The sequence below is a fragment of the Tyto alba genome, unplaced genomic scaffold (genome assembly GCF_018691265.1).
Source record: "Tyto alba isolate M040663 unplaced genomic scaffold, T.alba_DEE_v4.0 Super-Scaffold_29, whole genome shotgun sequence".
Lineage (NCBI taxonomy): Eukaryota > Metazoa > Chordata > Aves > Strigiformes > Tytonidae > Tyto > Tyto alba.
Window position 1 is genome coordinate 3,300,958 of NW_024881303.1, and position 15,708 is coordinate 3,316,665.

The following is a 15,708-nucleotide window of genomic DNA, read 5'->3' on the forward strand; positions in this document are numbered from 1 at the left end:
CTGCTCCTCTGCACTGATTGTTGCTCTTTCCAGCAGCTGAACTGGAGGGAGAGGACAACCTGGGAGATCCTGTCCAGGCACCAGCAGCAGCAGGAGGAGGAATTAGACACCAACTGTCCCTCTGGTAGCAGGATGGGACAGTCTCCTCAGACCCCTGTCTTGGTGCTCGGATCCTTGGCCAGGACTGGCAGCCCATTCAGCTGTCTGAGCTGGGGGCACTCGTGCTGCCTTTCCCTCTGCTCGAAGCCCACAGACAGCAGGATTTGTGCCCACCTTGGTACCCAACTGGGCGCTCTGGCTCCCATTTCTGCTAGTGTGGGATGAATAAAATCCTGGTCCCCTTCACCCTGAGCCTGCGTGCCGGGAGAGGGGGCTCGTTTGGTCTGGGGAGGTGGCACAGCTATTTCACCTGCACCCCTGATGGCTTGGTTAGAGTCAGAAATGTTTATATTTAATTGGATTTACAAATTTTTTCCTGCCTCCACCACGAGTCACATCCTGTACAAGCATCTCTCTGCTGTCCTTTCTGTGCAGCTGTAAAAAGAAAAACAAGTTGGACTCAGTTAGCTGAGCAGGACGTTGGGAAACACCGTGGGAGAGGAGGTATTTCCTATCGTAGACTTTATATGGCACTTTTAGCATGGCAGAGCTTAAAAAGAGCACACGAGCCTGTGGCCCTTTGGCACTTGTCCGTATTTACGTGTTGGGAAGATCTTAATGCTGGAAATGGTGTTTGGTGTGTGCAGCAAGAGGACTGACTGCTCTGAGAGGCCTTCATTTTTCAAGTCATTTGGCAATGTGTGCCTGCATCCCAGTCTGTGTATTTGAAATTGGAAGTGGTTTTTTTTTTGTTTTGTTTTTTTTTTTTTTTCCTGTAGGCCCCAAAGCAATGACATGAGGCAGGGGCTGGTATTTAAAGGGAGTTTAGTGCTGCCGGTCCCTGGCTGCTGCAGCCTGGTGGAGAATCTAGCTTTTCAGAGCTTTTGGGACTTTTGTTTTGCTAAAAACCCTCCAAGCATCGGGAAGAAAAGATCTTTGTCTTTCAACTGTGAGCAAAGAAAGCTCGTAGTATATGTCCGAGAGCCACCAGGAATCCCCTAGCAACCAGGCTTAATGATTCCGATATTTCGTTGCAGGATCATAGGAAATCAGAAACACATACAAAAGCACTGCTGTTATTTAAAATACGAAGTTGCTTCTGGAGGCTTCTTTATAAAGAGGCCCGGAATGGGCAAACCCTATTCTGCTTGGTATTTATAGCTTGCCTTTTATCATGTGCACACATAGTCCTTGTGCTTTGAAAGGGCTGGGACTGGCTGAAAACTGATTCCCCGAGGTCAGGGTCTGAAAGAGAGACCGAGGAGGTTTAACTTGAGGCTACCGTGTTTGGAAAACTTCAGCCTGAGCCTACGAACTGGGAAGTATTTGTAGAAATGTGGGTGAACTTTCCATCACACGCTCCCTTCCCTGCTGGCGAGGAGATTTCACTGTAGGTGTAGGTGTGCTGACTGGCATGGTTAATCATCTTTGGCATCTCTTTCCTGCGCTGGGAAATTTGGAGACAACGAAAGGAGAATGGCTGGAGCTGGCCTGCTCCCCAGCGCGGAGGTGAGACCCTCCTGTAAGGCCGTATGAACGCCGCACGGCCCAGGCAGCGCTCGCCTCCGCGCCGGCGAGCAGCTCCGCGGGGAACCTCGCCGGCCCGAAGCGGGAAAGGGAGCAGTGCCTGTGCTTTGCGTGTGCTCTCCGCTTGGGAGCGAAGAAGTGGCTTTTCTCAGGATGGACCTGTGTCTTCGTAGCGTGGTTCCCGCTGGGACTGTCTCGGGGGAGGCTGTTGATGAGGATGATGGCAGGAGCAGCAGGTTACGCTTCGAGCGTTAGTGCAGGGCTGTGCAGTTGCTACAGAAACAGCGGTCGCACGGGATGCAGGAAGGCAGCATCCTTTGATACAGACGTGAGGTGCTTAGACACCTCAGCTTGACTGCTCTATCTGTGTTTGAGATGGCCTTCAGGAAGGACCTGGTGGGGAGTGTCCAGAGGAGAGCAATCAGACACTGAGATAATGTGGTCGGCGAGGGGTGACTGGGCGGGCTCGGACCTCTCTTGTCTAGCAGAGAGAAGCCTAAGGGAGGTGTTACGACCTGCATTAAGGCTGATGGAGGTTTTATGGCAGTCTTAGTGCCTGTAAGAAGTTGTTGCAAGCAAGAAGAAAGTGATCTGTTCTCCACGTCGACTCTTGTAGGACAAAAAGCAATGGGTGTGTTTTGTCAAGGGGGATTCCAGCAGGGAACTCTCTGCCTGCAGGGATCATGTGGAGAGATGGCCCCAGAGTGGCATGGAATCTCCATCGAAATTTTTGAGGACAGGTTTGACAGACATCTGCTCTGAACGATGCTCTTTTGGGATGGATATTTGGGCAAGCTGGCCTCGTATCAACCTGTCCAGCCCTGCTGTCTGTGCTTCTGCACTTCGCAGAAGGAACCTAACAGCTCTTATTTTACTTCTTTATGCAGGTAGTTTTGCAGAGAAGACTTACGAGTGGAGCTCAGAGGAGGAGGAGTCCGTGAGGAAGGCAGGACCAGTGCAAGTCCTCATTGTCAAAGATGATCATTCCTTTGAACTGGATGAAGCTGCACTGAACCGCATCCTTCTCTCAGAGGCCGTCAGAGATAAAGAGGTTGTGGCTGTGTCTGTTGCTGGAGCTTTTAGAAAAGGGAAATCATTCCTGATGGACTTCATGCTGCGGTACATGTACAATAAGGTATGGCTCCAGCTCAGGTGGCTCTTCCCAGGGGTATGGTGCTGCTGCTCGTTGCTCCCATGTACCACCCAGGGATGAGCTGGACAAGACACTGGCTTGGCATTCTAGGAATGCTCAAGCCTCTCATTAGCATGGGCTTCACAAAAAAAAATAAAGCAGATCTTTCCACCAGAGCCCTGTGCACCAGTGGCTCTCCAGTGGACTCTGGAGCAGAGATGTTCACATCTGCTGCCCTGTAGGAAACCTCCCTTATGGGGGCTGCCCGCCTCCAGTGCTGGGGTGGAGGCAGCACAGAGGAAAAGTGTAAAACCAAAGTGAGATGACAACTCCAGCAACTTCTTCTTTTCCTGCCTGCAGGAAGCAGTGGACTGGGTTGGAGATTACAACGAGCCTCTGACTGGTTTCTCCTGGAGGGGAGGATCTGAGCGGGAGACAACCGGCATTCAGATATGGAGTGAGGTTTTCCTGGTAGACAAGCCTGATGGTAAAAAGGTATGTGCTTCTCTGTTGCATAGCTGTCTGTTGATGGTTCTCTTTTGGCTTTTGTAAGACTCTTGCCTTGTCACAGGTGGCTCAAATATCTCGGCAAGATTAGAGAAGGTCTTCAATACCATATCTCTAATTTAGCATGGATGGATTTAATGCAATGAGTTGGTATGATGTCTAGGTGTCCCTCTAACTCTGGGCATCCCAGAGTTTTTTTCTCTGCTAGTCCCAGGGATCTGGAATGCGAGGTCCTTGCTAACTACTCCCCTTTGCTAGAGCAATATCTGTAAAGTGGAGTGTCTTCATTCAGGGTGGTCAAATACAACGCCAGCTGGATTTTAGGGCATCCTGCAAATTCAATTTATATCCAGGAATATTTGTGTTCATCTGCTCTTTAACGAAGAGCCCAGCACCAAAGTGACGCTGAATTATTCACGGTGTGATTTCTGATACTGGCTGAGTGTGTTTTGGGTTAAGGAGGTATGACACACTGCCATGTTTGGCGTCTGTGACATGGAGCTAATGCAGACTCGGGGAGAAGACCCATCAGCACTGACGCCAGGTATTTGAGGGGCAAAGCGGTTCCTTCCTTTGTGTTGCACAGCAGTCATTTTGCTGCCTGCTGGAGTCACCACGCTGACAAGAGTGACTGGAGATGCTCTTTTTCTTCATCCTCCGCCCATTATAAGCCTGAGGCAGGAGCAGTGAGATTCCCAGCCCAGCAATGCAGCCTCCGTTAACCTCCCCACACCCTTTTGGCATTTGCGAGTGATTTTGCTTGGATGCAGGGGCTGAACTGGTGCATCCAAGCTGACGCGGAGCTTTCTGCCTCCCAGGTTGCAGTGTTGCTGATGGACACGCAGGGGACCTTTGACAGCCAGTCCACCCTGCGGGATTCGGCCACCGTGTTTGCCCTTAGCACAATGATCAGCTCGATCCAGGTAAGAAGAGGGATGTCTCCAGGAATCGCTTCCTAAAAGGTGGTGGCAAAAACCCAGTAGCTTGGCACCAGCCTAACGCAGCAGCTAGCCAGGGCCTTTGGTGGGAGAGACAACGGCCAGTATGTTTGCTGCACTGGGTGCAGGAGTCACGCGTGACTCCATCGTCACAGGGAACAGTCTCCTCTCCTCATCCCACCCCAAGAGCAGGGGCGGCAGCAGATGCACCCCGTGGCTTCCAGCTACCAAAGAGGAAAGGACCTTGGTCTGGGGAACTGGATGTGCTTTTCTCTCAGCGCTGCTGGAGAAACCTCTGGGCTGGAGGTGTTCACACACCAGGAACCAAGTAGCCTGTTAGGGCATCCCTTCCCACCATCCAGCTCTTGGAGGACAGCGTGAACGGGATGGAAGCTCTGTCTTGGTACAGAGCTCAGCACATCATAAAAATAGGGAAGAAGGAACATGATTTGGACCTAACAGGCTTCCAGGCTGGGGAATGGCAGCCCTTGCTGCTCCCGTGCTGGCGTGTTTCGCTGTGTAGGGAGGAGCAGCGCCTGTCTGTCTGTCAGTGTGAGTCTGTCCAGCAGTACAGCTGTGCTTGGAGCCTGTCTTTTACCAGCACTATGGGCCAGCTGAGCCTTTGGCCGTGTCCCCATGGTAATGTCGTACGTAGGCTTTAACCACACCGACCCATGTGTTGGCCTGAAGGACAGGCCATTCTGAGTGCTCTGAAGTTTTTGTTTTTAAATGCAGGTTTACAACTTGTCCCAGAATGTGCAGGAGGATGATCTGCAGCACTTGCAGGTAAGACCCTTGTCCCTGCTGCTCCACATCACTGGGGTGCCTGGATTACGCTCTGTGCTTGCACATTTGTAGCCACAAAATGTTTTTCAGTTTCCTGGCTCTCATTTTGGTTCATGGGCAGAGAGGAACAGTCACTTGGGTTGAAGCCTGTCTTGCCTACGCTCTCGTAGCATGATTCCTGGGACCCTGGGGTCCTTTGGCAGGGCAGTTAGTGGGACACTTGCCAGGAGGGACTGACTGTTCCTGTCTCTGGGGCACGTGTCTTCCTCGAGGCTGATCATCTGTGGAGCTGGAAAGGTCCCACAGCTGTGCTTCGTGCTGCAGTGGGTGGCTGGAGGGCATGGGGAGGCTGAAAGAACAAAGGCTGTTAAGTCAGGAGACAGAAGTGACTGAAAGGGGAGATGGTGATGGTCTTCAGCTGTGTACGAGGCTGCTGCAAAGTGGAGAGAATTACCATTTCTTATATCCACAGTGCACAGGACCAGTTGTCATGGGTGGTGCTGCAGCCAGAGAGAGTTAAGTTGACTTTCTAATGGTGAGGATAGAGGAGCATCAACCAGACTGCGTAGGGCAGGTGTGGAGCACCCATCACAGGTCTGCCAGGAACAGTTTGGATACAGCTCACGCTGGCCTGTGTGCCCATGGGATTATACTGGGGTTCCCAGGGGAGCAGAGACCCATCAGAGGCCAGGACTGATCCGTGGGGCTGGAAACACACAGTGGCTTGCAGCAAGGAGCTGAAGTGACAGGCAAGAGGGAGCGATCCAGGGTAGTTAACCATGTGTTGGCTGTACTCCTGCTGCTGTGAGCATCCGTCTGCTGCTCCGTGAGTAGGGGCATTAAAAGTGCTCGTCTGACTGAAGCGACGGGGAGGCTGAGGGTAGAAGTTGCTTTGTTCACACTGTAGGATGGGATCTTTGCATTGTTAGGAGAAGCCCAAAGAAATGTGGAATGGATTTATAAGCCTGGATTGTGACACCTGGTACTGGCTCAATACAGATGACCTCTAAGGGTAATTACTGTTGGAGACAAGCAGCTAATGGGATTTTTGTGGTGCAGGTGTCCTGCCCATTTCCTGTTATTACCTCTGCCTTTCTCTTCTGTTTAGGTGATTGGTTGATTGGCTGATTAGGTAGGCTTTTGCAGGAGCTTAAGAAAAAGGAAAGAAAAGCAAAAGTTCAGCTGGAAAAAATCAGCATTTGAAGACTCTATCATTTCAGTCAGTAAATATTTTTTAAAAAGCCTTTTGAACATTGAACTTGTCCAATGCAACTCTGATCTTGCACTTTGGATTTTAAGCCGTTATTGTTTAACATGTTGACCCATCCCTAGGCATCTGTGAAATGCATTATTGTGCCTTCAGTTAGAAATTATAGTCCAGAGAGACGGGAGAGCCTTCAAATCTTGCTGGTGTGCTGATCTTACAGTCTTTACACAGTGGGGATTTGCAGGGAAAGGACTTAATTCTGAATTCTGCTTCTTACTGGAGTGTTTAAAGAGAGCGGGGCTCCAGCAGTCCCCTGTAGCACGTGAAGTTTCTGGTTGGTATGAAAGCAACAGCAAGCAGCTGATTTGAGCTATTTTTTTCACAGATGCAGCAGCCAAAAATTTTAGGCTGCGATCTTTCATGTGAGGGCTCAGCATGGCTCCCTGTGACAGCTCTGCGTGCCTCTCAGATGTGAACGGAAAGCACACAGCTGGCCAGTTTTTTGCTCTGGCTCTGCAAATGGGGCTGTTAGCCCCGAGTTCAGCCGCCGTCCCTCGCTGCTCGCGCCTGCGCGGCCCGCAGCCGTCTGACGCTCCTGTTGTTCTCTGCTTCCCTTTCCAGCTTTTCACCGAGTACGGCCGGCTGGCCATGGAGGAGACATTCCTGAAACCTTTCCAGGTGAGTCCGAGGGTCCTGGCCAGCACGTCCCATCGGGCGGAGGTGGCTTGTCCCCAGGCTGGGTGGCTTCACCACGAGGTGTCACTGCAGTTTGCAGGACAGGAGGAGATGGGGAGGCCTGGGGGGGCTGGCTCAGCTGCTGGAAAGGAAAGGCTTTGCGCTCCCTTGCCCCCAGAGAGGCTTCCAAACACATCCAACATCCCTCTTCCTCTCCCCTCTGAACCCCTGCCATCCCCAGAGCTCTGTCCTGTCTCCTGCCAGATGTCCTGCCGGGCTTGGCAAGCAGTCAGGTTTTGCAGCAGGTTTGTCACGCTGTCTTCCCTGGGACTGCCCAGCCTTCGCTGTGAGAGGTTTGAACCCGCCTGCCCCGGGAATCCCTGCTCCTGGCAAAATGAAAGGACAGGGATTAGCTCAGAGCTCTCGCGTGTGACAGCAGAGCTGTGGGAAGGCTTGGTTTAAGTGGGGTTTTAACTTCAAATAAGTGACATCTGTTCACTCTGCTGCTTTCCAACCTGTGAAAAGCTGGTGTTCAAAAAAGGGAGAGTGTTGGGCAGATGCCAGCTTGCTCTGGACACCAGAGCTGTGAGCAGCTCCAGGGGTGGGAGGATAGTTGGCTGTGACAGCCCCTTCCAGGAGGAGAGTGAATATGAGTGAAAAGATCCAAAGCAGATGTAGGGGGGGGCAGAAGGTACCCCTGGTATGACTGTGGCAACTCACTAAAGCTCTAGTCCTTTAACAGATCAGGTCTTTGATGGCCTTTGATGATAGCTGCAGCATATCCTGTGCACCTGGGAGGCTGGGAAGGTGGTTGAACAGCTTTTGAAGCTTTTGGGGGTCTGTGGGATCAGGTGTGAGCCAGGGAGTGGGGGCTAAGGGGGAGGAGGGAGCCGTGCTGTGAGGTCCCCACGCTGCCGTGGAGCTGCAGGGCTCCTTGCGTGATCGGGGTGGTAAATAGAAGGAAAACACCTTCTGTGGGACTCTGGCCTTACCCTGTACAAGTCGTTCCTTCAACCAGATGCTCTCTGGCAGTCCCAATGGCTTGGTCTGACTTCCAGCTGGCATCCACAGTAGGTTAGGTGGTAGCTGGATGGGGGTTTGTGAGCTTTCCAAGGTGGAAAACAGCAGAGAGCAAAACATACTGTAAAAATGCAGCCAGTAATTGGGAACGGGTTAAAGCTATTTTGCTTTTGCCATCCAACATAAAAAGAGGATTGCCATCCTCACCACCATCCCGGAAGGCCTACGGGGTTTATAGGGTGTCTGTGATCAGGTTATGGAAATAAAATTAAAAGGTTAAAAAATAGAAGAAATGGACAAATTGAGATTTTGAGGAGCTTTGAGAATATGTCATATGCCCATTGACATGGGCAGATGACTGATAAACGATGTTAGAAAGCGGCTGATAGAAACATACTGCTTGTAGTAGCAAGAACTAGGAGAACATTATAACATGGTACAGAAAAAAAGCCAGACATTAAATAAATATTTCTGTTCCTTATTTAAAAACTATCAGGATAATGTAGCCAAATATTTCAGTGAAAGTGAAATACTTCCTATTCCATCAGTAAGGAGGAGGCTGTAAGGGGAAACTTTTAAATATGCTTAAGTCATTAGGACTGGATAATAAGCTCTGATTTTACCAAAGCCCATAATTGCTGTCAAGTCACACAGTTTTGTGGATAGCAAGCCTTGTCAAACAATGCCATTATCAATTTTTAAAAGACCACAAGTTTGGTTGATAAAAGTAACTATCACCATGATATGTTGCCTTCTGTAAGCCTTATCTCCCTATGATGCTTATTAAAAGCAAGTGAACAACATACCAAGTCTGCATTGTCGGTTTTAATCCATTGTAAATGGATTAAAAACTCATTAACTGATAGATGACAGAGCACACTGAACTAATTTTAATAGGGAATCATCATCCTTCAGAAGTGTTTCCTTGGGGCTCCCCCTCAAGGTCTCTCTGATTCACTGTCATCTTCATTAAAGATCTAGGGAAAAATACCAAACGACGGGTGGTAACTCTGGGTAACCTTGTGGATGTGCTAAAACTTGGTGGAAGGATCGATGGCGATGTGGCCAGGTGAGCAACGGAGCTCTCATTTCCACATCCCAAAGGGGGCTTGTTCCTGCAAAGCACATTTTTTAAAGACAGCCGAGTGTTTTGATTAGAAAGCAGAAGGGCAATGGTAAATAAACTGCTTATCATAGAATGGTCTGGGTTGGAAGGGACCTTAAAGATCACCCAGTCCCACCCCCCTGCCCCGGGCAGGGCCCCCTTCCCCCAGCCCAGGGGGCTCCCAGCCCCGTCCAACCTGGCCTTGAACCCTTCCAGGGAGGGGGCAGCCACAGCTGCTCTGGGCACCCTGGGCCAGCGCCTCACCCCCCGCACAGGGAACAATTTCTGCCTCAGATCTCACCTAAATCTGCCCTCTGGCAGTTTAAAACCCCTTTTCCAGCAGAGAGGACGAGGCAGCATGCAGCTCCGTGGCTGTGGCAGAGGCTGAGCAAAGTCAGGCTAGCAATGAGGAGCACGCTGTTAATGAGGGGACAACTTAATGGCCTAACGAGAGCTACTTTGGGTAGCTGCAGGCTCTAAACCAAGACAGCTCTCTTTACAGAAGAGTGTCTGCAGCTTGAGTTTCTTGGGTGATGTTCCAGGCCTGTAAGTCAAACGAGCTGAACCTCTTTTGTTGTTAAAATATACAAATCTGCAAAGGAGGCTTTGGAAAACATCTCCTATAGGAAAATGCTGCCAAGCAGGGAGTGCAGAGAAAGCGTCGATAGCGAGGCAGTGGCACTGATCCTGCTGGAAGGGAAGTAATAACTTGGCAGTGGAAAAATTAACATTTCCCTTTGGCTCCACGGTGTGTCCCCGCACTCGCGCTGAAGCGTAACCGCCTGCGCTGCCCCACCAGCCCCTGCCAGAGCCCGGTCCCGGTCCCCATGTCCTCGCAGAGGCTGCCTGTGGTGCCTGGCAGTTTGGGCTGGGGGGGGCCGAGGGTGGCTGTGAGGTGTGGTAAATACAGCATGTGTGGAACAGTTTTGCTTAAGAAAAAAGAAAATCGTTCCAGGGTCAACCAGTACAAGGCATGCATAATGTGTTTGTGGAAAAGTCCTAAACGTGGACATGAATCCTAAAGCATCTCATGGCCTTAGAAAGAACAGCATGTCCTGAAACAGCTAGCTGGGTGCAGTTGCTGTGACTTGTCATGAAGTTAGGAATGACCAACTCACACTTTTTTTTTTTTTTTTTTCCTGAAGTTTTTTGGAAGAGAAATAAGGAGGGGAAATATTTTCCCTCCCACTACTAAATCTTTGTTCTAAACATAGACAATTTTTAGGGAAATTCCAATGAAATGGATTCCACTTGCTGACCTGCTTATTCATGTGCATGAGAGGAACCCTGGCAGCCCTGCCAGGCCCTCCTGGGCTTCGGCGTTCAGAGCTTCACCCTCCAAACCATGTGTTTGTTACATGGGACGTATGTCCCTTGCACAGATGAGACCCTGGAGACAAGATTTTTTCTGAAAGCATATTTTTTTTTTAAAGATTAAAAGTTGACCGTACTGGTATTTATTTATTTATTGCATAGGAACTTTGACTGCCTCAATAAAGATTACAAAAGCCAGTGATTTCTTATTCACCCTCGTTATCCTGCATCTGCTTCTCATTAAAAGTCTGTCTGGAAGGCTGCCCAGTGAAAAATGCTGAAAAAATGAGCCTGTAAAATTCCCATAGGATGGAATTAAATGTGGCTGGAATCGGGGAGCTCATTGCCTTTTGTCCTGGTTAGCAAAAAATCTCTTTCTCATTTTGCAGTTTAAACGACTGACGCTATTCTTCAAGCTAGGGAACCAAACTGCCGCCCGGCAAACCCGCACGAGCGGTCCTGGGCCGGCTCCCTCCTTCCCCTCGAAGGCCACAGCCACACGTGCAGCAAGTCTGCGCGGTCTCAGCGCCACGCAGCCCCTGCCCAGAGGGGCGTTGCCACCAGTGAAGGCGTGAGATGCTGCTGGAGCTGGGCAGAGACTCGGGGCCGGGTCTTGTTACATGGAACGTATGTCCCTTGCACAGATGAGACCCTGGAGACAAGATTTTTTCTGAAAGCATATTTTTTTTTAAAGATTAAAAGTTGACCGTACTGGTATTTATTTATTTATTGCATAGGAACTTTGACTGCCTCGATAAAGATTACAAAAGCCAGTGATTTTGGGGCACGAGGATGGGGGTGAGGGTGCTGGGGGGGGGGGTCCTGCCACTGCTGGCAAGCGGTGACAGTGGGGAGGGAGGCCCTGAACTCCCTTGTGAGTCCCTTTTTGATAATGTAGAGCAGTCACGCGTCTCGGGTAGCCTGGTCCTGGTCCTGCAATTCGCAGCAACCAACCAGCCGCGCGATCCCCTCGAACGAGGAGTTTTTTCCGAGCTGGAGCAGCTGGTAAGGTTGACTCGGTGGCCCCGTGTGGCACTGACCCTGTTGTGTTTCTTGTCTCCATTTTCTAGTCCCTTATCTTCCTTGTCCGTGACTGGAGCTTCCCGTATGAATTTTCTTACGGATCTGATGGTGGCGCAAGGTTTCTGGAGAAGCGGCTGAAGGTGCATTTTTTTCTGATCTGGGTTCATTTCATGAGCAGTGCTGGCCTGGGGGGGGTTGGTAACGCTTGTGGGCGATGGCGAGTGGAAGAGGCAAATCTGGTTTGTGACCCGGGGATGGTACACTGCCATCGCCTGCGTGGATGGAGAGCGCACAGGGCACGGGGGTGACACCTTGATCTGGGGGATGACCGGCGCTGGCGAGCGTAATCCTGGGCAGGGAGCTGGGAACGGGGGGGGGCAGAGCACCCACAGCGGTGAGGGGGCAGCTGGGTGGCCACAGCGGGGTGTGAACCGCAGCGTACGGAGATGCTGGTTACGGTCAAACGTATCCAGTGCCTTAAAATCACAGAAAAGGAATTTTAGGAGGCTGAATTTCCTTGCCACGCTCAGTGGAGGGCTCGCTAGGCTTCTGCCCAAAGCCAGGCTCCCTGGGGCTCTCTTGGTGGGAGCAGCTGGGAGAGGGGTTCGAGATGGGAATCAGCAGATTCCCGAGAGACCAGGGATGATGTTTTAGTAATAGGTAGTTGTACAGTAAAACTGATGGGCGAGGGCTCCGCGGGGATTAATCAGGAAATGCATGGGTGATTTGGTAGTGGAGAGACCTAATTAAAGAGGAGACAAGAAAGGCCCGAGTGGGAAATCCCAAATGTTTTTGTGTTCCAGTCATACACGGACGTGCCCATTTTCCGAATGATAATAACATGCCCCAGGGTGTATGGTCAGAGACACACTAGTTCCTTGGTCACTGGAAGAGCTTTGTCTTCCTCTTCATGCAGCACACCTCTACGGGATGCCCTCCTGTGCTGTTTTTTTCCCGCTGTAAGCAGCCACAGTGCAGAGTACCCCGTGCTTCTGCCAGCACTGCTGGCCCAGCGTTACCCATCAGAAGGAAACCCCCCTGACCCCAAACTGCTCTCTTGCAGGTCTCAGGAAATCAGCATGAAGAGCTGCAGAACGTCAGAAAGCACATCCATTCCTGCTTCACCAAAATCTCCTGCTTCCTCTTACCTCACCCAGGCCTGAAAGTCGCCACCAACCCTAATTTCGATGGAAAACTGAAAGGTATGAAGGCAAAAGTCTGTTTTTTAAGCGGATACCTTAGGTGCCCTGGCGGACCGGTTCCTGAGTCCTCTGTAAGTATTTTCCATGAAAAAACTTCTGGTAGAGGAGTAGGATCCTCCTCCCAACGACATATACACACTCAGCTCATTCTTCCGAGTCCAGCAGCTGCCTGTTTGTTGCCAGATGCTTTTAACTTAGGACACAGGTGGAGGCCAAAAAGGTCTCAGAGCCGCTGGCACTAAGCACTGTCAGGACAGAGGAGTGATGGGCAGGCGGGGAAGGGCAGGGCTGAGATAGGAAGTTCATGGACACGGTGTTCAGCCTGCAATTAACTCCTGTTCCTCCCTTGCAGTTCAGCCCAGATGCAGCAGACAGGGCGCTGCAAGTCAGGCTGGTGCTTGTGGAAGGTGGAAGGCGGGTTACACGTGCTCTCAGGGGAACTTTATTTCACTTTGAAAAGCTTTCCAAGGAATATTTAATCTTCCTGACTTATCTGATCAGTGGTTTCCCTACAGGGCAGACTTAGTTCAACAGGTAAAGCAAAAGAGGAAGGAAAAAAAGCCGTGGTAAGCTTCTCCACCCTGAAAGGAGCCAAATGCTGTGGAAATTTTTTGCTGTTTGTTGTGAACCGACTGCTTACCGGCATCGTTGGTTACAGGCTGCTTGCAATCTTAGCAATAGAGAAAGTGGCCCATTAGTCACTCAAAATAAATTAGCAGACAGAAAGAAGTCATTTTTTCTCTGGTTTTATCTGGCTAGTGATCAGACTTGTTCTTCTGGCAAGCTCCATGCTAAGCAGCAAGCAGGACAGCGAGGCAGCGGGAGGGAGGCACACTGGTGGACACTGAGCTGATCTCTCTTAGTTCCCCCCTTAATTTCAGATGCTGAGTAGTATTGAACGAGTGGTGTGTCCAGAACTGGCACAGGAGTTGTCAGTGGCTTCTTAACACCATTCTTGTTCCCTCAGAGCTGTCCGCAGCTTTTTGCGCTCTGATGGAAGAAATATGGAGATACTTCCCCTCTTTCCTTACCTTCCAGACGCCTGGATGTTGTATTGTTTTTTTCTCTCCAGCCTCGTACAGTTTAATTTAAATGGCAGTAAATGGATGTCAGACACCGTGAAGCCATAAGAATGACTGTTAGGAGATGAGTCTGCCTCTGTCGCAGTGACACAGGCAGCCCATGGACCCTTCAAACTCTGCTTTGGCAGAGGGGACCGGCTGGTGGGAGCAGAGGTTGTGCCTCTTCTGGTAGCTGCACCCAGGGGTGTCCGATGGTGCAATGTAAATGCACAGTCACTCTCAGGAGTCCTTAGTGTACCTGTACCAAGCGCCTAATGGTTTGCAAAAGCTTTAAAATGCTTTGCAATGAGAATTTCACATACAGGATTATAGAGGACCGAGAACTCGGCACAGAAAATCTTAACCTGGTGGCTCAGGAGGTGGCAGGGGTGAGAGCCTAAGCCCTGGCAGAAGATTTCCACTACGGGTGCCATGGAGCAGAGCAGAGGGAAGGCACAGCATGTGTCCATGCCCCGTGCACTCAGGATCATCATCTGCAAAGAGTGTGTGTGTCTAGGCAAGAAGATGCTGCGCTCTGGCTGCCAGCACTGCGTGCACGTTACCAGTGTCCTCAGCAAGAGCAGGTTACTTTCCCAGTCACATTTGTGTTTGCGCAAGTGTTTTTGAGACCATGAAGCTGGTTTGTGGGTATATGCACAGCTGTATATTCTGTCCCTGGGTTAAGTAACTACTTAACTGGGGCCACGATCATTTCTGAGCTCTCACATCACTAAATTATAGGGTGTCCGAGTCTCTCTGGCTTCACTCTCCTGCTCTTGTTTCATGTTAGTGCACACTGAAGCACAAGTCTGACCTTGGGCTGGTACTGATGACATTGGGTTTTGTTTCCAGAAATAGATGATGAGTTCATCAAGAACTTGAAGATTTTGATTCCTTGGCTGCTTAGTCCCGAGAACCTGGATGTTAAGGAGATCAATGGAAACCATATTACCTGTCGAGGCCTTGTGGAGTATTTTAAGGTATTGGCTTATTTAAGAGAAATTTGGCTTATTAATCTGTGGCACGCTGGCACTTTTGCTGTAATTAAACGGGCAAGCAGCAGCAGGCAAGCCAGCTGGAGGAAATGTTCTTGGTCTAGCTAATAGTCTTGGCTCCCATTGCTGCAGAAGGCAAACACTTCGCAGTCGTGCATTCGGCTGCGCAGTAAGCACAAGAAGTGGGCAGGGCTGTTTCCCCCCCCCCGTCCCCCCGTCCCTGGAGAACTGAAGACCAGGGGGAAGTAGGCTGAGGGCTGTATTCCCGTTGCCTTTGGAAAAAGCTTATTTTTGTTGTCATGACTACTGGGACATTTTAATGCAAGACATCGGTGAGTAATTCTCACCACCTACTCTCCAGGGCTACCTGGCTCTGGCTCCTCCTTCAGTGAAGGACAGAGGTAGGTGCAAAGCTGATGGTAGAGATATTTAGCGTAAGTGGTCGAGGGAGAGCCTTGAGTGACTGACCCAGGCCACCCAAGGAGTCGACCTCGAGCGGTGTTGCGTCGCGTTTTCTGACAGAGCATCTCCTGCCAAAGCCGTCCTGTGCCAGGAGCATCCTCCTCTTCTGTGCCTTTCCCATCCCGCTGAAGCTGTGTGGGGAGCTGGGCGGGGTGTTTGCATGCCACTTGTGTGTGCCGAATTCCATGCGATTTCATTTTCGGTGCCCTGTTTTGCAGGCATACATAAAGATCTACCAAGGGGAGGAATTGCCACACCCAAAGTCGATGCTGCAGGTATGTGAGTGTGAGGTGGTGGGTATTCATGCGCTGCGATTGCCGCTGATTCCCAGTTAATTCTCCGGGGTGTCCAGCTAGTGCAGCACCTTGGGTCTCCCGTGATTTTATTTCAAAGGCCTTTAGTGTAACAACCCACGAACCAGCCCTGCGGGGGGTGTTTGGCACGAGCCTGACACGGTTTGGCATTTCCAGCAGCCGCGGCTCGTGCGCCTCGGCCGGACCGCGGTGCCTCGCTGTCTGCGCGTGCGGCCCCGGCTCAGCTCAGCTGAAATGATTCCCCTGCAGGTAAACGGCATCGCCCTCGGCTGCGGTGGGGCCGCACGCGGCGGCGACACGGCCCCGCGCCCCGGCCCTTGGGCTGCAGCTCTGCTCTCCGA

The 15,708-nt window shown here is 50.9% G+C and overlaps 1 protein-coding gene across 3 annotated transcripts in view; it reads left to right on the plus strand.

Annotated features, from left to right (window-relative positions):
- The window catches only part of ATL1 (atlastin GTPase 1), a 31,556-nt gene that overhangs the window by 8,692 nt on the left and 7,156 nt on the right, over window positions 1–15,708 (plus strand). For all 3 annotated transcript variants that reach the window (XM_042799305.1, XM_042799303.1, XM_042799304.1), the window contains exons 2-10: window positions 2,514–2,761; window positions 3,119–3,253; window positions 4,084–4,188; window positions 4,939–4,989; window positions 6,818–6,874; window positions 11,381–11,473; window positions 12,397–12,535; window positions 14,449–14,576; window positions 15,272–15,328. In XM_042799305.1, coding sequence (XP_042655239.1) covers window positions 2,729–2,761; window positions 3,119–3,253; window positions 4,084–4,188; window positions 4,939–4,989; window positions 6,818–6,874; window positions 11,381–11,473; window positions 12,397–12,535; window positions 14,449–14,576; window positions 15,272–15,328 — 798 coding nt within the window. In that variant the 5' untranslated portion in view covers window positions 2,514–2,728. The remainder of the gene's footprint in view (window positions 1–2,513; window positions 2,762–3,118; window positions 3,254–4,083; window positions 4,189–4,938; window positions 4,990–6,817; window positions 6,875–11,380; window positions 11,474–12,396; window positions 12,536–14,448; window positions 14,577–15,271; window positions 15,329–15,708) is intronic.